General features: G+C 47.7%; 1 protein-coding gene across 1 annotated transcript in view; it reads right to left on the bottom strand.

Moving 5' to 3' along the window:
• Positions 1 to 8,162: 8,162 nt before the first annotated feature.
• Positions 8,163 to 22,816, bottom strand: part of LOC105053347 (probable serine/threonine-protein kinase PBL16) — a 30,792-nt gene continuing 16,138 nt past the window's right edge. The window contains exon 6 of the mRNA XM_010934446.4: positions 8,163 to 8,997. Within this exon, the coding sequence (XP_010932748.1) occupies positions 8,663 to 8,997 (335 nt within the window). The 3' untranslated portion in view covers positions 8,163 to 8,662. The remainder of the gene's footprint in view (positions 8,998 to 22,816) is intronic.

Raw genomic sequence — 22,816 nt, 5'->3', positions numbered from 1 at the left:
TTGATGTCGAAGTACTAGAGTTAAAAGAACTGATGATTGAGCAAAATTCTTTATCGGCATTAGTCCGACGCTATCTCGGGGTATGGTCGATATCTTTTTAACTTAGAAAATCTTGTCTTATTGTTGGATCTTGTACAAACCACCTTTCCTCGAGGACCAAGCTAAAGTAGAGAAGTTGAAGATGGTCACCAAGGCGAAGCTCAATACTGTGGAGGAGTTCAAAGCCTCTATAGATTTTAAGGCTGAGGTCGCTGAAGGCTCTTCGATGGCGTATGAGTATGGGTTCGAGGCTTGCAAGATGCAGATCGCTCTTCTATTCCCAAGAGTTGATGTTAGTCACCTCAAACCTAAAGACGACGATGACAAGCCTGAGGAGGATCCGATCGTATCGCCTGATCTGACTACCGAGGTGCTAGCATCTGAGCCTGTTGTTGAGGTCATCATTGAGCCCACTGTCGAGGATGCTATCGAGCCCTTATTCGAGGATGCTATCATATATCCTGATCATATTCGCGTACTTGTCTCTGAGAGGTCGATGGCTTTCTGACGACATAGTCATTGGTGGGATATCCAAACTCAAGGCCCGGTGATATCCCTATACGATCAATTATTATTATCCCGATCCATCTTTCCTTCGAGGGATTTGGATTGGGATATTACGATCATTATGATCTTTCTGAGGTTTAGCTCGGTTGTCTCGAGTTTATACTCTTTGGATGTCTTTGATCATTACCAATGCTTTCATTAATGATCAGATATGGCCGACTTTAATTGACTTATCACTTAATCGCTTTTACAAAATCTGTATAAAAATATGAAGAAGAGAGCTTTATTGATTTAGAAATGGATACACAACTTATTAAAAATACATCCTTAGATTCTGGACGTTCTAGATCTGAGGAATAAGGATGCCATCAAGATCTTCAATTTTATAAGCCCCATGTCTGATGATTTTGGTGATTTTATAGGGTCCTTTCTAGTTCGGAGCTAGTTTGTCGTGTTCTATAGGTTTAGATACCTTAGCTCGACGGAGGATTAGGTAATTTGGTTTGAATATTTTCTATTTGACTTGTGCATTGTAGTAGTGAGCTACCCGATTTGGAGCCATCTTGATATGAGCTTATTATCTTATTTTTTCTAGCAGATTTAAGCTCATTTGGAGTTTACTCGATTCTCTTGCTTATCGTAGTGCTCCACCATAATTGTTAGTATTTCGATTTCAATCCGGATGACCACTTCGTCACAGAAGGCAAGGTTGAAGGGTATTTCATTGGTAGGAGTTTGAGAAATTGTCTGATAGGCCCACATCCACTATAGAGTTTCTTGGCTCAGAGCCCTTTGGCTTGATCGAGCCTTGACTTTAAATCATGTAAGATCATATGATTGGTCATCTCGATTTCTCCATTTGATTGTAGATGGCCAACCGAAATGAGTCTGTGATCGATATGAAACTCTGAGCAGAATTCTTTGAACTTCAGATCATCGAATTATTATCTATTGTCGGTAATGATGGCTTATAGTAGTCCGAACTGGCATATAATGGACTTTCAGATGAAGTCTTAAACCTTATTCTCTGTGATTTGTGCTAGAAGCTCGACCTCGGCCTACTTAGTGAAATAGTCGCTTACGATGATCAAGAATTTTTTTTGACCGATCGCCTATGAAAATGGTGTCGATTCGCCATATAGTGAAAGGCCATGGAGCAATAATCGATATAAGCTTGGTTGGTGGTCTCCATTAGATATTGGTATATTTTTGATATTGTTCACATTTTCTGACTAGATCGGCCATGTCTTACTATAGGATCGGTCAATAGTATCTTTGTCGAATCATCTTATAGACCAACAATCTACCCCCAAAGTGATTACTGTAGATCTCTTCATGGATCCCTTGAAGTACAAAATTTGCCTTGATTGGCCGCAAGCATCGAAGTAAAGGTAGCAAGAATGACTTTTTATAAAGTATAAAGTCTCCCTTCTAGGTAGACATATCAAGAAGCTTGGCGTTTAATCTTCCAAGCTTCGATAGGGTTGGCCAGTAAATTACTATCTAGAAAATAGTTGATGAGAAGATCCATTTAGCTTAACTCATGTCTGACTTGCAAGACAGCCGGTTCTACTTCAATACTTGGTTTCTGTATATTTTTGATGAATACTCGTCTATTGAGGTCAGAGTATCCTGAGGTAGCGAGGTGAGACAAGGTATCTGCTCATGCATTCTCCAATCTGTGTATCTATTGTACCTCCAAAGTCTGGAAGGCTGTCGAAAGTTTCTTAAGCTTCTTCAAATATCAAATCATCATTGGATCTCGGGCCTCATATTCTCTCCAGATCGATCCGATGATGAGCTATGAATTGGTAAAGATTTTGAGTCTTTTTATCCTGAGCTTTTTGGCGATGCTGAGGCCATCTATTAGTGCTTCGTATTCGACTTTGTTATTGGAAGTATCAAAGTCGAACCAAAGAGTATACTCTATCAAGGCTCCCTCCAAGCTTGCGAGAATAAGTCTAGCTCCACATCCTTATGAGTTTAATGCCCCATCCATATGTAGGATCCAATGAGATATTTCTTCTATCTCCTTAGGTAGTGCCAAAGTCAATTCCTCATCGAGAATAGTGCATTCTACAAGAAAGTCAGCCAAACTTAAGCTTTCATCATAGGCCGGGGGTGGTAACTGACGTTGAACTCTCAAAACTCGATTACCTATTTTGCGATATGCTCAAAAGTGTCTGGCCTTTGAAGAATAGCCTTTAAGAACTGGTCAGTTAAAATAACTACCGAATGGGCTTGAAAATATGGTCGAAGCCATCGCATGGAGATAATGAATGTATAAACCATCTTCTCAATTTTCAAATATCTTGTTTCTATATCTTAGAGGATCTTACTGATGTAGTAGATCAGCTTTTGATTTTCTGTATTCTCTCAGACAAATACCGAGCTAACGACAATAGGTGAGATAGATAAGTATAAATATAACTCCTAACTAGCCATTGGTTTGGAGAGTAGAGGGAGGTATCTGAGGTATCTCTTGACTTTTTCAAATGCAGCTCGATATTTATCTGACCACTCAAAGTCCTTCATTTGCTTAAAGACTTTGAAAGATGGGAGACACTTCTTGGCTAACCTCGAAATAAATCGACTGAAAGCCGTTACATGACCCGCCAAGTGCCCCATGTCCTTTTTAGTGCTCGGGTGCTTTATTTTCAATAGTGCTTGGATCTTCTTTGAGTTTGCTTTGATTTTGTATCGAGTCACCATTAGGGGTGGCAATTGGATCGAGTTGGGTTGGATCAATGTGGGTCGGATCAGAAAATCATCAACCCAAATCTGACCTATTTATTAAGCAGATAAAAAATTTAGATCTGAATCCAACCTATTTATTAAACAAATAATCTTATCTGACCTACTTAATTCGTTTACTAAATAGATCAAATTGGGTCAAATAGTTTAAATAGATTAAATAGATTAAACAAATCGAATTAAATAGGTCAAAAATAGGTTAAGCATATTTTAAACAGATTATTTGACTCAATCCGACTTAAATATTAAATGAATTAAATGAGTCAAATATCTAAAATCTAAATTTGATCCAAGTATTAAACGAGTTAAATGGGTTGATCTGTTTATGATCCAAACCTATTTAACCTAATATAAATATATTTATAGTGGATCGAATACAGATCGAATTGATGGATCAGATCATATTTTGCTGGTCCTAGTCACCATAAATCTTAAGAACTTATCCGAGGTCATGCCAAAGACACATTTATTGGGGTTGAGCTTCATTTAGTTTTGCCTCAGCTCATAAAATACCTCCTCGAGGTCATATATACCAATTTGCCTCAATGCTCTTGACTAGTATATCATCATTATAGACTTTCATGTTGCATTTGATTTGGCATTTGAACACCTTATTGATGAGGTATCGATATATGGATCCTTATTTTTCAATCCAAAAGGTATCATTTTGTAACAATACAAACCTTTATTAGTTATAAACATAGTCTTTTTTCATCTTTGAGCGCCATCCGGATCTGATTGTATCCTAAAAAGACATCCATGAAGTTTAATAGCTGATGTCCCGAAATAGCATCTACAAATTGGTTGATCCTCGAGAGAGCAAAACTATTCTTCAGATATACTTTATTGAGATCAGTGTAGTCGATACAAATCATCCACTTGTCATTTGCTTTTTTGATTATGATGATATTAGCGAGCCACTCTAGATAATGGGCTTTTTGGATAAATTCCGTCATCAAGAGTTTGTCAACCTCTTTCTCAATTGCTTGTTATTGCTTCAGAGCAAAACTCTTTTTTTTTATTGAATTGGGTGATGATTCAAGTCTACATTCAATATGTGAACAATGATATCAGAAGATATACTTGGCATGTCAGATGTTGATCAAGTGAAGAGGTCTTCATTGGCCCATAGAAACACCATTAATCGATCCTAGAAGTCTAGCATCAGTTGTGCTCCGACATGAATAGTTCTGCTTGGATCATCTTCTAATGGTATTGTGACAAGTTGTTGGGCCAGCTCCCCTTGGACTTTCTTTGATTCCTCCCTATGATCTTCAATTGGTAGCATCTTTACTGGTCATTTTCTCTTTATGGTTGCTAAGAACATTTTCGGACGAGTATTTGATCTCCTCGGACTTCCTCGAGCCTATTCCTAGCCAACAATCTTACTAGTAGATGGTATGTGGAGGCTATCACTCGTAAAGTATTCAATTTGGGACATCCAAAAATCATATTATAAGCAGAGGGCACCCATACTACGAGAAATGTAAAATGTATAGTTTTGCTCTGAGTCTCTTGTTCAATGGTCACTGGTAGGGTGATCTTCCCTTTTATTGGCATGGAATCTCCGAAGAATCCGATCAGGGGAGTATTGATCTTCCTTAGTTGGTTAGTAGACAATCTCATTCGTTGAAATATATCATAAAATAATACATCTTCTGAGATTTTATTATCGATTAATTTTTTTTATATTATAATTTGCTATCATCATTGATACAATGACAGCATTATCATGAGGAGTCTGAACTCCTCAGAGATCATCATCAAAGAAAAAAATGATATCTTCAATATACTATCTCTTCGTGCCTTCAGCTCAGTCCTCTGCCCCCTGCCACTAGTGAAGTCTGAGATCATGTTGATGACAGCAGCCGTGGGTCAGTTACCATTATTCTCCTCATCGGACTGGTGCTGAGGTGGTTCTTTGGCTATATGATTTTGATACTTTTGAATATATTTGCCAAGATAGCCTCTATGGATCAGGCTTCAATCTCATCCTTCAACTGGAAGCAGTCCTTGATATCATGGCCATAACCACAATGGAAGTAGTAGTAATTCCTCTTACTTCTTCTTGTTGGTGGGGCCTTCATTGATTGAAATCAGCGAAGATATCCTGACCCTCAATTTCCATCAGGATTTGAGCCTGAGAAGCAAAAAGAGGAGTGTAGTTACTGATTCATCGAGGTGGACTTCTTGGCCTAGGGTGTTTCAGAGGTCGAGAGGATTCTTCTACAACTCGAGCTACATGAGGTTCCTCTCGACCTCACTTCTTATTAGGAGCTTTTCCCCCTTAGCTTGCTTATGTGCGGCCTAAGCTTCTTCTACTTGTATGTACCATCAGACTCATGTTAGGAGGTCAACATAGTCCCTTGAAATATCTTATCGAGAGAAAAGATGAGGTACTTGATCTAAACTTCTTGTTTGAGCATCGATATTACCACCAACTCATCGAAATTGCACACTTCGGGCATAGCCGTGTTAAAATGCTCTACGTAATTGCGCAGTGATTTTTTCTCTTCCTATTGATCGAGAAGAGGCTGTCTATATTCTTTGTCTGTGATCGATTATTATCGAAGTAGATAATGAATTATTTTCAAGCTGTTCAAATGAATAGATAGACTCCAATTAGAGTCCGAAATATCATCCATGCCGATTTCTTAAGGGTGGCTGGGAAGATGAGGTAGAAGAGAGTGTCCGAGGCACCTTGGAGCATCATGAGGGCCTTATAGCCCTTTAGATGGTTATGAGGATCCGAAGAGCCATCATACGGCTCTATTTGAGACACTTGAATTGACCTGAAATTGGTTCCTATAATATCGCATGGGAGAAAAGGGGCTGTGAGTTGAAGCTGAGGTGGTCATCATTTCTTTGGCTCCCATTTTGTATTTCTCCGAGATAATGTTCAATTTCTCAAACTTTCTATTCGAAATTATTTTCTTGATGAGATTTTTGAAGTCATGGGGAGTAGCTCAGGATCGAATCTCCATTGGAGGAGATAGGGGAGCATCAACATTGTTTCTCCCTCCTTGGACTTCGATGGGGTAGAGATCGTTGGGTAGTGGGAGCAAAATAATGGATATGTTGGGGGCTGGCTCTGGGTTTCTGGGGTGAGACCAACAGCCTTGCTGATGAGGGGCTGCCTGATGAATGGGCTCTCAAGGTTGTTGCCGCTTTATTGTCCATTGGAGCTATTGCATTGCGTTGGTTAATGTCTAGATTTGTTGGATCGGGACATCAAATCGTAGTGGGTCTGCTATTACTGGAGGTTGCATATGTCCTAAAGCGATGGATAATTGGGTAGGGCCACCTTGGCTACGGTGGGATGAATGCCAGTATGAGGTGGCAGAATTGTTGCGTGCTCTCATTCTCACCATATTTTCTTTTCTCTTCAAACAAATTAGGCCCTTCCTCTAGCATCAAACTATTGTTGCAAGTCTTTGGTCTGAGATGCATGATTGTAGTCGGTCTTTTCTGATTAGATGGACGGTCTCAATCTAAAGACCGGGACTTTTTGAAGAACCTGCAAATAAAATCTATTTTCACCAGAGATTCTCCAATGAGGAATCCTCCGATGGTTAAGTCAGCCAGAGCTTGAAAATAGTAGAGAAAAGAGTATAGGAGAATATATTTTTTTCTTAAAAAAAATGCTTATTTGAGAGTCCCCTATACCCTCCTTTACATAGAGGAGGGTAGTCGAATGTTACCTCCAAGTTCGGTAACAGAATTGGAGAATCGATGTCCATGATCGAGAATTGCGACATTAACTCATATGCTCGTGATTAAAAGAAATCGCTTGAGATTCTAAGGGATTTCTTTCGATTATCTTTCCTTTTTTAATGATTTGATGACTTAGAGCCTCGTCTCCTGTCATCGTCTCCTGTCATCGGTGTGATCTGGATCTCGAGGTTGGTATGCTTCCGATCTAGGGGTTGGGTGGTAAGCAATGATGTAAAGTCAATTTCGTTTGATTCTTTGATTATTTTCTTGATGTTCGAGGGAATCCTCTCTCTTTCAAGTGGTCAATAAGATACCTGAGGTGGGTGCCCGGTTATAACCCGATGAAAGGAAGATTTGGTCGGACATTAATGGTAGATTCCCCCTATAACATGACCCATAGAAAGTTTTCAACTCATCTGAGGCAAGAGGCAGCTGAAATGATCTTGATCATCATGAAGAACAATACAGCACAAAGCATGGCACTTATAAAATAACTCACTACGAACATTAAGCAAATTTTTCCCAATAGCAGTGCCCAACTAGACTATTTAATCAAGCAATCCAATTAACAATAATCACAACATGATGTATTTAAAAGACAAAAGTTTAAAGAATATACCATGATGACTGTGGGAGACAATGCATCGGTGCATACAAACCGGGAGACAGCATAAATGAGCAATTCCTATGGTTCGCAAATGTAGGAAAGCCCACTTTTAACCCCCTGCGGTCCTTCATTCTATGAAAAAGAATAACACTTTCCTTTAAACAAGTATTTCTTCTGGACAATGGAAGACTTGGTAATAATAGCTGACACTTTGGAGAGAATCAGCTTAACCACCATGCATATCCTTCTTGGCTCCTAGTTTTGGATTGTCCACTACCAAATTAAAGTGCTACTTAAATGGGTCTTGATCTTTTTAAAAGCTGATTGATCAAGCAACTAGCTAGACCTCTTCCACCTCACAATGACCAATCCAAATATTGATTCTTCTTTCTCAGATACATGCATGAATGCCTTAACCTCGGGTGATCGACTTTCTCATAAGAAAACTTCAGGTGTTCAGTTTCTCGACAAAGAAAACTTCAGGTGATTGACATCCTTTAAGAGTAAAATCTCTGTATAATATTTTTTCTACTAAATGAACTTGAGCAAGAAGAAAATTTTATTTGGACAAGTTCTAATACAAGCATCCAAGGATGCAAATTTCAGCCTTTCTAATAAGCCTAGATTCAAGACTGGATCCTATCAAAAGTAAACATAGTCAGGCCACTTGTCTGTTCAACTCAGGCTTCAATAAGAAATTCAGTAACTTTTACCATGATCTGAAATTTCTGTTTGAAAATAACAACTTGGGCAACTGACACCACTCTTTCTTCAATCTTCCACAGAGAACAAGAATGAAACTGTTTCAAAATTTCCTGAACAAGACTGTGAACTTTGTTCAATACTTCCAGCTAACTACTTACAACTACAAGAAAAATCATTCAAATCCATCTAACGGCAGACACCACCAATGGTCATGTCAGACTATGCACAGGAAAACCCATATCTTTGGTGTCAAACATTAAGAAAACATCCCCCTAAAGCATAAACTACTTCAACCACACACCATAGTTCAGTCCTAGTCCATTCCACAGCCGGGGCTCAATTGTTACCAATGTTTGGGGTCTCTATGGGTACCTGAAGAGGTTCCAAGTAGTTGACAATGTCTCTCATTAGAGGCCTTGCCTTTGGGTTACGGTTCAGACAGTGGTAGGCCAGCATGGCTACCTTCTGCACAGCTTTGACAGGGTAGTCTCGATTCAACTTGGGATCTACAATGCTGAGGACTTTCTTCTTCTGGTTAAGCAGTGGGAAGGCCCAGTCGGCAAGGGTCTCTTGTCGGGCAGGGCGGGACTTGTCCAGGGATTTCTTTCCAGTAAGGAGCTCGAGGAGGACCACACCATAGCTGTAAACATCACTCATTGCAGTCAAATGCCCTGCATGGAGAAAGATATCTATTTGGTCAGGCTTAACTGTTAACACACTTCAACAACTTACATTCTATGATGGAAATCATGTCAGATTAAAACACAGATTGTGAAAAGAGCAAAAGGAAAGAGTTTTAATCGGAAAGCATATTGCCGACTTCATTCGAATGAGTGAAAAAGTTTCACAAAGGCAGTGTTGCAAAAGAAATTAATGTTGGCAGAAACTTTAACAGCTGCTCTTAAAGTTCAATTGACTATCAAAAGGATGAGCCATCTGAAAATGATAATTTGAAAATTAAAAAAATACTTTAAGCTTAACATAAATAAAATCTTTAATTCATACTAACAAAATCATAGTTATTCTTATGGATATGGACTCAGAGAATCAGATGAAGCTTTGAGGATAATCGAAGCAATATTGGTAGTCATTTACTTAAAATATTCTAGAAAGCACTGAACCCTCAAATTATTTGCATATATCCTGTTAAATCTGGTACTTAGAAAAATTGAAAAGAGAAGAAGCAAAGAAATGAAGATTTGAGCAAAATCAAGCTTCAATTGGACCATCATGATTGAGGCACATGTTAGGATATTCTCAAAGTAACCAACTGCATAAAAGGGACCACTACTTCAACGATCAATGTGCATGAGGGAGACATTTTAGATGCAGATTATATTAAAGAGGCAAACTGACTTACGTTACCACTAATCTACATACTTTAAACAGAATGGATTTGGAGGGAAAAAGCTTTCTTCAAACTCCTTCACTTAAAATGGTGGCCGAAACAGAAATATGTATTACAGCAAGAGATTTACTAAGCAACTTAGTTTAGTTTTGATATAAAGTAATAAAGCCTATCCATCTTTTAAATCCAACTCCAAGTCCTCCTATCAAAAGGATACATGAGTATGAAGAAGCCAGCAGGTAAAAATCGAAGACCACCAGTGTCTCCTAATCCTCAATGATTCATTCTACAACATTTTAATGTTATTTTTCCAGTACTTTTTTGGAAAAAGCCTTCGGAAATCACATTTTTCAAGCAGTCCCACATGCATATTAACATGGTAGCTTTCACCTAAAATGCATCCTGCAAGCCCAGTTTTCATTTCGAATCATATATACTTACAACGATCCATGTTTGGAGTAAAAAGAAATGAATTATCCTAAGGATATGTAATTGCATACTGGTGAAAAAGAAACAAGAGCTTCTTCAAGGTGACTTGACGAAACACCTCGATATTTAAACTTTGTCTCCTTTCTACTAGGTTGACAAAAAAGAGCAAAACCACTTGGATGTCTAAGCCTATCATGCCATTTCTAACTTAAAAATTTTCTAGAAATTTCTTTTTATTTTTGAGAGAGAAAAAATAGGTGGAAAGAGTCCATCTTATTTCATTCTTCTCAAAAAATAATTTGTATGATCATATAGGATTTTGAGCTCTAATAAAGGGGAACTAGCCTAAAAGGTAATGTATTCAGCAGGAAAATGTTCTTTTATGTCTGTATTTAAAATATAATTTCTCTGTTTTCGGTTTATTAAGCTGCTGATAATTAAGAGGAATTATGTGATGGTTGTATTATATGCCTTACAACTGCTTCCTTGTGAAAAAATGATTGCTGTGATATAAGGATATCAAATTCAGTCAACTTGGCTTCTCCGGGCAAACTTGCAGAAATTTGCGTTAAGTGATTCAGGGTTCTCTGACTTTTGGAAATTCCAATGCAATTTGACAAACCCATAAATATTGACATACTGAATTTGATTAGCTAGTTTGCTCCATCCGATTTCTCCAAAACATTTGACTATTTGAGAAGCATCGGGATGGTCATCCGAGACTTAGGAAAAATTACTTCTTCAGGGCCTGTTTTGATGGTTGGGCCCAAAATTCTATAGGATTTGTGGACTGGGCCAATACAACCATCCAAATCAGGCTGGACTAGGCTATATATACAGATATTCAGAACGCCTCTGGAGTGAGTCGGCCCGAATCCCATAGGAAAAAAAGAAAGACCTACTCAGTCTTTTTTTTTTTCTCTTCCTATGGAATCCGGACTGGCCCACTCCAGAGACTTTCTAGATACCTGTAAATATATCCTACCCAGCCTGATTTGAATGATTGTATTGGCTCAGTCCACAAATCTTATAAGATTTTGGATCCAACCATCCAAATAGGCCCTCAGAAATTCTTGCAAAAATTTATTTAGGTGAAAAAAATAAAATGTAACTTAAAAAAATAGAAATAAGATTTTGAGTAACACTATTCATATGACAAACATGAAACATGCCCAGTGGAAGATTTTGACTAAGCTCCTGAGAGGGAAAAGGTCATAAAGAGGACCTGCTCTAGAACTTTGATCATAGAAATTTGGGAAAACAATCCCCTTAAACTACACATTAACATCTAAATTGCAGATCAAATTGGCATTACCTCAGAAGGAGATACGAAAGAATCCTTCTGAAAGTAAATAATGTTCTCAGCTTATATTACCTGTCATAACATACTCGGGGGCTGCGTAACCAAAAGTACCCATAACTCGAGTAGAAACATGAGAATTATCACCAACTGGTCCATCTTTTGCAAGCCCAAAATCAGAAAGCTTGGCATTGTACTCCTATACATATAATGAAAAAATAAGCCAAAAGTAATCAGTTTGAGTGAGAAAAATAATAATGATCAAAGATAGGGTAAGGTAATGAAAGAGAAAATTCAAGAACATGAGCATAATATGAGTTATGGGAGGAACAGGGCACTTACAACTTAAGATATCCTAACATGAACCGAAAGATAAAGGTCATGGCAGGCTTTAAGAGAATAGGAAAGAACAAAGATGGTTGAAATTTGAAGGACATGTGAGTCATGAGCATGAACCATGTTATGGAGCATAAATGTATTGTTGGGGAATACCGACCGATCCCGCTCACGCCGACTTATGATCGGACATACCCGACCGACCGACCGACCGACCGATCGCCGGACGCCACTACCGACCGATTAACGGCTCTCTACCGACTGAGGATATGTCGGTCGGGCAGACCTTTTCCACTCTCCCGACCGACTGCACCAGGGAGTCCGATGGCCGACTCTCGCAACATGCCCGACTGACCGTCGGAGGGGTCCGAATCTCCACCCGATGCCACTCTGCTGGCCACCGACCTAAGGTCGGTCGACTCCTCCGATCGCCGTACTACTGCCAGAGACTGTCAGTCCTGACAGCGGCATGCGGCACTGCCGCCTAAGGGCATCATCCCGCCTAGGGCATTGTCAACCCTAGTGATTTGACAGCCCCACGGTGATGTGACACTTTCACGGCGACTCTGACAGTCTACAGTGAGTTGACAATTCTTCAATTGTCTGCGCCATTAATGACGACGCCATACTACGCTCCACTATATATATCGGGGAAGGCTACAGTGCTACAGGCTCTTCGAAATAACAGGCTCGCCCCCTCACTCTCTCATTGAGTTCTTTACTTTCTTCTCACTGTTGCCTAGTCTCCTCTCTGACTTGACCGTCGGAGGGTCCCCGCCGGAGCCGCCTCCGTCAGTGCGGACTTTCTTTTGCAGGCGCTCGTTCCCGGCGACCAGGCGACGAGGGGATTGGCCGCAACAGATTGGCGCGCCAGGAAGGGGGCGGGTGTAGTAGACACTGATGACAAAGACAAGAGCTCAACGATCGAGAGTCACTGGGTCGGCGAGGCGCTCTTTCCGCCGGGAAGAAGCCTCTCCGCCACCTTCCGCGGCGGAACCCAGCTCTCCGCACCCCGCGGTGACCACGGAGGCGCAGATCGCGGCAATCGTGCGGCAGATGACCGTGCTGGCAGACGCGGTCAAAAGCCTCCAGCAACAACCGGCACGGCTGCCGCCATCCCGGCGGGCAACCGGCGGCACGTCCGATGCCCTCCAGGAGCAGCCGCCGGCGCCCGCGTCGATCTCCGTCCTCTCCGCGGGAGCACCTGCCACAACGCTCCCACAGAGAGGAGGAGGGCGGCCGCGGCGCGATGCCCATCGGTCCCAACAGCTTTCTCCCTCCCAGCTGGAGCGAGCGAGGAAGGAGAAGCGACCGCGAACGCCGTCCGCCTCCTCTCGAAATCTTCTGGAGACTCCACTCCTGGGGTCTCCCAGCACCGACGGACGGACGACTACGAACGCAGGTTCGAGGAAATCGACCGTCGGCTTGCACAGTTGCAGGTGGACGGGCAGAAGTCTTCAAACGACGTCGACTTCCAGACCACCCAACCTCTCTCCCGACTCATCCTCGACGAACCGATCCCCAGTCGGTTCAAGATGCCGCACGTGGAGCCCTATGACGGCTCCACCGACCCAATCGACCACCTGGAGAGCTATAAAGCTCTCATGACGATTCAGGGGCAACCGATGCTCTCTTTTGCATCGGCTTCCCCGCCACGCTCCGCAAGGCTGCCAGGGCCTGGTACTCCGATCTTCGATCGGGAAGTATCCACTCCTTCGGGCAGCTCGAGCACTCTTTCGTGGCTCACTTCAGCACCAGCCGGAAGCCGCCGCGAACGTCGGACAGCCTTTTCTCCCTTAAACAAGGGGAAAACGAGACGCTCCGGCACTTCATGGCGCGATTCAATACGGCCACGCTTGAGGTCCGGGACCTCAACGAAGACATGGCTATCTCGGCCATGAAACGGGGGCTGAGGGCGTCCCGGTTCACTTACTCCCTGGACAAGACCCTTCTCGCACATATGCCGAATTGTTGGAGCGCGCGTACAAGTATATGCGCGCGGACGAAGGAGCCTCCGACCGGCGCTCGACCGAGTTCAAGGGTCCGAAGGAAAAGCGAAGGAAGGGTCGGGACCCCGCCGAATCTAGCAGGCCCCCGACCGATGGTCGGGTCTCGCCCCCGTGACGAAACCAAAAGTCGCCCCGACGGCAGACTCCAAGGCCGACACGCCCCAGGTATGACTCCTATACTCCTCTCTCCGCTCCCGTGCGCAGATTTTGATGGAGATCGAGGGGGAAGAATACCTGCGACGGCCTCCGCCTCTGAAGGCAAAAGGCCTCGACCGACGGAAGTACTGCCGATTCCACCAGGGCCACGGCCACAATACCGAGCAATGCATCCAGCTTAAGGATGAGATCGAAGCTCTCATCCGCCGAGGGTATCTCGATAAATTTTGGAGGAACCCGCCGACTCGGCCAGTGGCCGACCGACGACCCCAGCCGACTGAGGAAGCGACCACCAATCAGCCGACGGTCGGGGTCATCAATATGATTTCCAAACGACTCGGCCCGGGGACGTCTACTGGAGGGGAGCCGACGAAGAGCTGCGCCCGGACGACGTGATTACTTTTATGGAAGAAGACGTTCGGGGCATCCAAACTCCCCACGACGACGCTGTTGTTGTTTCGGCAACAATAGCAAACTATGATGTAAAAAGAATTTTTGTAGATAATGGAAGTTCGACAAACATTTTGTTTTACTCGACCTTCTCCCGGATGCGACTATCAACCGACCGACTCAAGAGGGTCCCTACGCCCTTGATAGGCTTTGCCGGGGACGCCGTTGCAACGGAAGGTGAAATTACCCTGCCCGTGACGGCCGGCACCGAACCACGACAAAGCACGTTCATTTGACTTTTGCGGTCGTCCAGTGCCTTCGGCCTACAACGCCATACTTGGAAGACCCGGACTAAACACCCTCAAGGCGATTGTCTCGACGTACCATCTCTTGGTTCGGTTTCCGACCAGAAATGGAGTCGGGGAGATGCGCGGAGACCAACAGCTCGCTCGCCGATGCTTCCAGATCTCCGCTCAGAGCGACGAGTTGAGGGGCTCCCTGACGATCGACAAACTAGACCAACGGGAGGAGGAAGAACGGGGCTCGCCGGCCGAACAGCTCGTGTCGATCCTGATTGCGGAAACCCCGACCGGAAGGTATGGGTCGGGTCTCAACTACCCGACCCAGAACGGCAACGGTTGACGGAGCTGCTGACGGCCAACGCCGACATATTTGCTTGGTCGGCAGCAGATATGTCGGGCATCCCCCGGAGACATAACCCACCGACTCAACATCGACCCAACGATGAGGCCGGTGAGGCAGAAGAAAAGGTCTTTTGCTCCCGAAAGACAGAAGGCCATCGATGAAGAAGTGGACAAGCTGCTCGAGGCAGGCTTCATCAGAGAAGCCGCATATCCCGATTGGCTCGCCAATGTTGTCATGGTCAAGAAAGCCAACGGAAGTGGAGGATTTGTATTGACTACACCGACCTGAATCGGGCCTGTCCAAAAGATAGCTTTCCACTTCCAAAGATCGACCAGCTGGTGGATGCGACGTCCGGATTTCGACTGCTCAGCTTCATGGACGCCTTTCCGGGTACAACCAGATCCGGATGGCGCCGAAGACGAGGAGCACACTGCCTTCGTGACCCCCAAGGGCCTCTACTGCTACCGAGTAATGCCCTTCGGGCTGAAGAATGCCGGCGCCACCTACCAACGACTCGTCAATAAGGTCTTTAAAGACCATATCGGGCGCAACATGGAAGTATACGTGGACGACATGCTGGTGAAAAGTGCGCAGATTTCGGATCATGTCCAGGATCTCGAAGAAACCTTCCGCACTCTACGACAACATCGAATGAAGCTGAATCCGACTAAGTGCGCTTTTGGGGTGACCTCAGAGAAGTTTCTCGGATTCCTCGTTTCACAGCGAGGAATCGAAGCTAACCCTGAGAAAATAAAGGCAATCATCGACATGCGCCATCCGAACACCAAGAAGGAGGTCCAGCAGCTGAACGAAAAATCGTCGCTCTCAGCCGGTTCATTTCTCGATCAGCTGAAAGGTGCCTCCCGTTCTTCAAAACTCTGCGGCAGGCGAAGGGCTTCTCTTGGTGGATGAGTGCCAACGGGCCTTCGAAGATCTGAAGAGGTACTTGGCTTCCCCCCGCTGCTTGTGAAGCCGGAGGTCGGGGAGACCTTGTACCTCTATTTGGCCACCTCCTCTGAGGCGGTCAGTTCGGTGCTCGTCCGAGAAAACGAGAGCCGAACCCATCAGCCTATCTACTATACCAGCAAAGTGCTCCGCGTGCTGAAGCTCGATATTCGGAGACAGAAAAGATGATTTTCGCCCTGACCGTCTCCGCACAGCGACTCCGCCCTACTTTCAGGCGCATGCCATTGTGGTTCTCACCAACCAGCCCCTGAGGGCGATATTGCGCCGACCGGATACGTCGGGACGACTGGCGAAGTGGACGATGAAGCTCAGCGAGTTCGACATACAGTACCACCGCGACCTGCCTTGAAGGCCCAGGTCCTGGCCGACTTCATCGCCGAATGCCCGACGGCCGACCAAGGGTCGGAAGGTGCGGACCCGGATGAGACGCGGTCTCCGAGCCAGACCCGTCTCCACCTGGGTACTGCACATCGACGGAGCTTCAAACGCTCAAGGGAGCGGGGCTGGGTTCCTGCTCACCAACTCGGATGGGGTAGTCACCGAGTACGCCCTCCGATTCGACTTCAAAGCCTCCAATAACCAAGCCGAGTATGAAGCGCTCCTTGCCGGCTTGAGGATGGCGAAGGAACTTGGGATCGACAGCCTCCGGGCATTCTCCGATTCTCAGCTGATCGTGGGGCAGGTCAAAGGTGAATTCGAGGCGCGAGACCCAGCCATGGCAAAATATCTCCAGAAAGTGAAGGATCTCGTAACGCGCCTAGGTATTTTCAAATTTTCCACATCCCTAGGTCGGAGAACGCCCGGGCCGACGCACTCTCCAGACTGGCGACTTCGGCTTTCGACTCTTTGGGCCGGACGTTCGTGGAGAACCTCGAGCAGTCGAGTATCGATCGGTCGAAGAGGTGCTACAACTGACAGCTGAACCAAGCTGGATGGATCCGATTGTTCGGTTCCTGACGACGGGATCAGCCTGAAGATCCCACGAGGCCAGGCGGCTCCGATGGTCAGCCTCCCAATATGTGATCATGGAAGGCCGACTCTACAAAAGGTCGTTCTCCCTTCCCTTGCTCAGGTGCTTGGGACCGACCGACGCAGATTATGCTCTCCGAGAAGTGCACGAAGGAATCTGCGGGAGTCACTTGGGGGGCAAATCCCTAGCCTACAAAGTCCTGCGACAGGATTACTATGGCCCACCATGAGGAAGGACGCGGCTGAGTTGGTCCGAAAGTGCGAACCTTGCCAGAAGTACGCCAACGTACAGCACCGACCGGCCAGCCAAATCGCTCCTATTGTCGCTCCATGGCCCTTCGCTCAGTGGGGGGTCGACATTCTCGGTCCTTTCCCTCCAGCATCGGGTCAAAGAAAGTTCATAGTCGTCGCCATCGACTACTTCACCAAGTGGGTGGAGGCCGAGCCCCTGGCGCAGATTACCGAACGGAAGATGGAGGACTTCGTCCAAAAATCCATCATCTTCAGGTTCGGATTGCCGCATACCATTATCACCGACAATGGGCGACAATTCGACAACCAAGACTTCAGAGACTTCTGCGCGAGGTTTCACATCACGCACCGACTGACTTCAGTCGGGCACCCACAGTCCAATGGCGAAGTCGAGGTGACCAACCGGACCATACTACACGGGCTCAAAACCCGACTAAATGAAGCCAAAGGCCTCTGGGTCGACGAGCTGGGCTCCGTTCTGTGGGCTTACCGAACGACCCCCCGCGTTCCGACCGGGGAGTCGCCTTTCAGTTTGGCCTATGGGACGGAGGCGATGATTCCACTCGAGATTGGGCTGCCATCTACCAGGGTCGAGCGGTATCAAGAGCCGGACAACTCGATTGCCGGAGAGCCGACCTAGACCTCCTCCCCGAACTGCGGAACGAGGCCCAACTTCGCATGGCTTCATACCGACAGAAGGTAGCCCGATATTACAACGCCAAGGTCAGCCAAAGCTTTTCAGGCCTGGGACTTAGTCCTGAGAAAGGCAGAAGTCTCGAAGCCCCTGGACCAAGGGAAGCTGGCTCCGAACTGGGAAGGGCCCTACATGGTAGCAGACACCTATGGCCGAGGGCTTACCGACTGGAGACTCTGGAAGGAAACCCATTCCCGGACCTGGAACGCCGACAACCTGAAGTCGTATCACCAATGAACTTTGTACTTGTTCATTCGGAATACAAATCCAGTTTCAAATTTCGGAGTTTAACTCTTCGACTGACGATCGGCTCACCAAGAAGGTCGAGTCCCGACGTCCCGACTCGGACTTGTGTCCGTGGAAACGACGGCCCGACCGCCGACGATGTATCGGCGCTCACAAGGCCGACCATCCACGGCGACGGGAGTTGACACTCCTTCTACGGTCAAACTTTCGGCCAGACTATCGGCTAACTTACGATTGAGCCCCGACCAAAGAAAGGCGAAATGCCTACGCGACCGCCGTCGCACTTGCCGACCGAGCTACGCCGGTCGAAGGATATTCGGCTTCCACCGTCTATCACACGATGCGACCACAGTCGCATTCATGACTCACCGACCGAGCTACGCCGGCGAAGATATTCGGCTTACCACCGTATATCATGAGGCCAGTGTAAATACCCGACACAAGGGTATCGGGATCCGACTTATCATCGTTTCCCCGACTAAACGCGCCGGACGACATCCGACTGAACGCGTCGGAAGAACCCGACTGCAAGCTTTACCCGACGGTCGGTCGGCTTTTGACTCAACGGACGCGCCCGACTCACAGCCGGGCGAAGGACGCCCGACTTAGCCTCGACCATCGAAAGGTCGATCCAAAGTCGGGACTTGTTCTACCTTCGTGGCGGCACGAATTGCCGAACGTCCTGACCGATCTATATGGGTTAGCGACTACGTGTTCGGATGCATTCTACAACACATGAAAAAAGAAAAACAGGCAGAGGAAAAAAGTTTAAGTCCAAGACTTTGATTTCATTAAGATCAAAATAGGCTTTACAAAGATGGGCCGAAGCCCGGATACAAGCCGGAGCAAAAGCAAAAAAGAAAAACAAAAACCGACTAATCATCGGAGTCGGCCTCCTCCACTGGGTAGCGATGGGGGACGGTCGGCGGATCCGCTCTGGCTTCGGCAGTCGGGGCCGCCTGATCTTCAGTAGCCGCTCTGCGTCTTCTTCGGCTTCCGCCCTGGTGGAAAGGCCTTCCGATACTGGTTCGGCCGTCTCCTCCGAGCTGGGGCCTCCGACTCTGGCAGAACTATGCTGCTGAGATCAGCTTCGGGTACAGCCTCGAACGGCTTCCCGAGCATCCTCGTACCCGACCCGGTACGAGAGGAAGCCGCTCTCCAGAAGCTCTTCTCGGTACTCTTCCGAGTCACGAAAGTCTTCAACGGCCCGACCCAAGCCTCCTTCGCCGACTCTGCTTCGGCCTTCGCGATGTCCGCGTCGGCCTGGGCGATGGACAAGCCTTCTTCGCCTTGGCAAGATTTTCGAGGCTTACTCGGAGCTGCTCGCGGTCGGCCTCCAGCTCCTTGGCGAAGTTGTCTCGTTCGTGCCGAAGCCGGCGGACGGTCCGGGACTTCTTCTTCGCATCGTCCCTGGCCGACTGCAGCTCCGACTCCGACGATCGCCAAGGCTCCCTTGAGTCGGGAGACCTCCTCCGTAAGTCGGGAGACCTCCCCCTCAAGTCGGCCCTCCCGGTCGACCGACTGTTGCAGCTGGTCGACCAGGATGACCTTGTCGGCTTCAAGGGCCGCGACCTTGTCCCTCCAAGCCGCGCGCATGTCGCCGAACTTTCGGTATCCGGCCTCTAGCTCGGATATATTGAAGACCAGCTGCACAAAACAAAGCCGACCGTAAGGGACCAACTTACGGGAACTACATTAAAGGCAAAGGAAGAGCTTACCCGGATCATCATCGGATAAAATGAAGACAGCATGTCGGAGACACGCTGGTTCTTCATCGCATCGATGTCGGCAGGAAGAAGGAGCGCCTGGCAAGTCTCCTGGCCAAGTCGTGGTTGGCCAGGCCCGACGCACCTTCGGGAGCGGGAAGTCGGTCGATCCTCCGCCAGCCGACCGTCCTTCGTCGCCCGACGCCATGGGGCCTTCCCTCGGCCGGACGCCCAGGCCCTGACGTCGGAGATCGACGGCAGGCTTGAGCCCGACCGAGTCTCGACCGACGGCGCGGCATAGCAGGCGCCGGTCGCTCGGGTTCGTGAGCCTCCTCCCGATCCTCCTCTGCCTGCTGGGCGGCCGGCGCGCCATCTACGGACTCAGCAGCCCTCTCTCGGGCGAAGCGGCGCCCTCGCCCGACGGTCCTCGGACGGGACTTCGACGAGCACTGTCGGCGCGACAGTGCGATGACTGGCTCCCCCCCGACCCAGTCGGTTCGCTCGGCGGAGCTGCATGGGGCCTCTTGGGAGGCCGCGACGGTCCGGCCCCTGCACCGGCCTCTTTCTGACGGCGTACTGGCGTACGTCGGCTGCCGTCAGTCGTGATCTCGGCGGCATATCTGAAAAGACGACAGATGGTCAGTACCGTAAAGAAAAAACAAAAAGAAGAAAAAGGGCAAGAAAACGAAAAACCGACCTAGGCAGGGGACGGGCTAAGGCCGGCGTCGTACAGGGCCTGCTCGGTGACGAGCTCACTCTGCTTCGGCACCGAGATGTCCTTCAGCCGGTGGAAGTCCTCCCGATCTTCAGCCTCCACCCGACTATTCTCGTTCGGCTCAGTTCGGGGATTCCCCCAACGGACAGGGAACCCCCAAGGGCGGAAGACGATGCAAAGAAGAACTGGTTCTTCCATCCGTGAATGGACGACGGAAGACCAGTAATGAAGGAGAGCCCCTTTCCGAGAACGAAGTACCACCACCCTCGGGCTTTAGGGTGGGGTCGGAGGATGAAGAAAGCTCGAAAGAGGGAGATCCGAGGATCGGTCGGCAAAAGCCGACACAGAAGTGCGAAGCTGACTATCAGCCGAACTGAGTTCGGCACGAGTTGTGCCGGGCACAGCCGTAATAGTCAAGGATGTTTCGGACGAACTCCGGAATCGAAAAACGAAGGCCGGCCCGGAGGTCCTCCAAGTAGAAGGCCACCTGGCCCTCAGGCGGGCTGTTAACCCGACCGTCGGCACCAGGGCGAACAGCCGAAACTGCCCCGGGATGCGGTATTGCTCCCGGAGCCGATCGACGTTCGGCCCCGAAAGTGAAGAAACCTCCACCTCGGGGTCGACGAGTGTCGTCAGTCGGCTCTCCCGACCGACCACCTCGTGGAGACGTCCTGCCATGGACTCAAACGAATGGCAGGAAAGAAAGAGAAGGAGATGGTGAAGATGATGATGGCCCTCAGAAGAGAAGAAGGAACTACAAAGAAAAAGAGAAGCGGGGAGAGTACCTGGAATGAGGACTTACGCGGGCAGAGTCTCGACAGTGAAATGAGGGGGGTAAAAAACTGAATAGGGCGACCCTGTATATATAGTGCCCCCGACGGTCGAGATGAAGGCACGACCAACGAGGACTCCCCAGATCCTGCCACGTGGCGTCATCCGGGCCGTCCGTCGGCCCGACGGTTCACGCACCTACCTTCAGATCGAGCCACGTCACCTCCATCCGCTCCAACGAACCCGTCCCAATGGCCGCACGCCACGTGGCGTAAAGGCCGCGACGTTTCGTATTCCCGAAGGGACGGCGGGAACGGCGGTTCTCCTTCCCGATGGGACGAGACGTCTGACACCGACAGGATGTCTGACACTGCGGGAGTCCACACCTGCAGGACGTCCGACGCCGACATAACATCTGACGCCGATGGACGGACATCTGACACCGACTGGACACCTGACGCCAGCGAATCGCTCGGCATTCATGAGACGCCTGACATCATATCAACCCGCGGTACGGTCAGAATTTGGCACAGTGAATCCACTCCTTTCGCCCGGCGTTGCTGCCCAAACGAAGCATCGGCCAGCGCACCGTCCGACTCAGGAGTGGAGGGGGGCAACTGTTGGGAATACCGACCGACCCCGCTCACGCCGACTTATAATCGGACATACCGACCGACCGACCGACCGATCGCCGGACGCCATTACCGATCGATTAACGGCTTTTGCCGACTGAGGATATGTCGGTCGGGCAGACCTTTTCCCTCTCCCGACCGACTGCACCAGGGAGTCCGATGGCCGACTCTCGCAACATGCCCGACTGACCGTCGGAGGGGCCCGAATCTCCACCCGATGACACACAACTTGATCACCGACCTAAGGTCGGTTGACTCCTCCGATCGCCATACAGCTGTCAGAGACTGTCAGCCCTGACAGCGGCATGCGGCACTGCCGCCTAAGGGCATATCCCACCTAGGGCATTGTCAACCCTAGTGATTTTGACAGCCCCACGGTGATGTGACACTTTCACGGCGACTCTGACAGTCTACAGTGAGTTGACAATTCCTCAATTGTCTGCGCCATTAATGACGGCGCCATAACTACGCTCCACTATATATATTGGGGAAGGCTACAGTGCTAGAGGCCTTGAAAAAACAACAGGCTCGCCCCCTCACTCCTCTCTTGAGTTCTTTATTTTCTTCTCACTGTTGCCTAGTCCTCCTTCTGATTTGACCGTCGGAGGGTCCCCGTCGGAGCCGCCTCCGGTCAGTGCGGACTTTCTTTTGCAGGCGTCGTCATTCCCGGTGACAAGGCGACGAGGGGATTGGCTGCAACATGGTAAAATGCCAGTCCTTTTGTACCAGTTAGCTAGCACTATAAAGCTTTGTTTAAGGAAAAAATTTGCAACATTTATTTATTTGCATACCAAAATTCAGTGACTCGGATCTGCTGTTTAATATATGTTGGGACTCAGTATCCTTTGCAGGATGTTGTTTATACTACAGAATGATGTTGTGGAGCACTCGATAGCCATCATCTTCACAAATAAGAAGCATTGTAT

The sequence above is a fragment of the Elaeis guineensis genome, chromosome 10 (assembly GCF_000442705.2).
Source record: "Elaeis guineensis isolate ETL-2024a chromosome 10, EG11, whole genome shotgun sequence".
Taxonomy (NCBI): domain Eukaryota; kingdom Viridiplantae; phylum Streptophyta; class Magnoliopsida; order Arecales; family Arecaceae; genus Elaeis; species Elaeis guineensis.
Note: the sequence above shows the minus strand (reverse complement) of the source record. Positions and strands in the feature narration are given on the sequence as shown.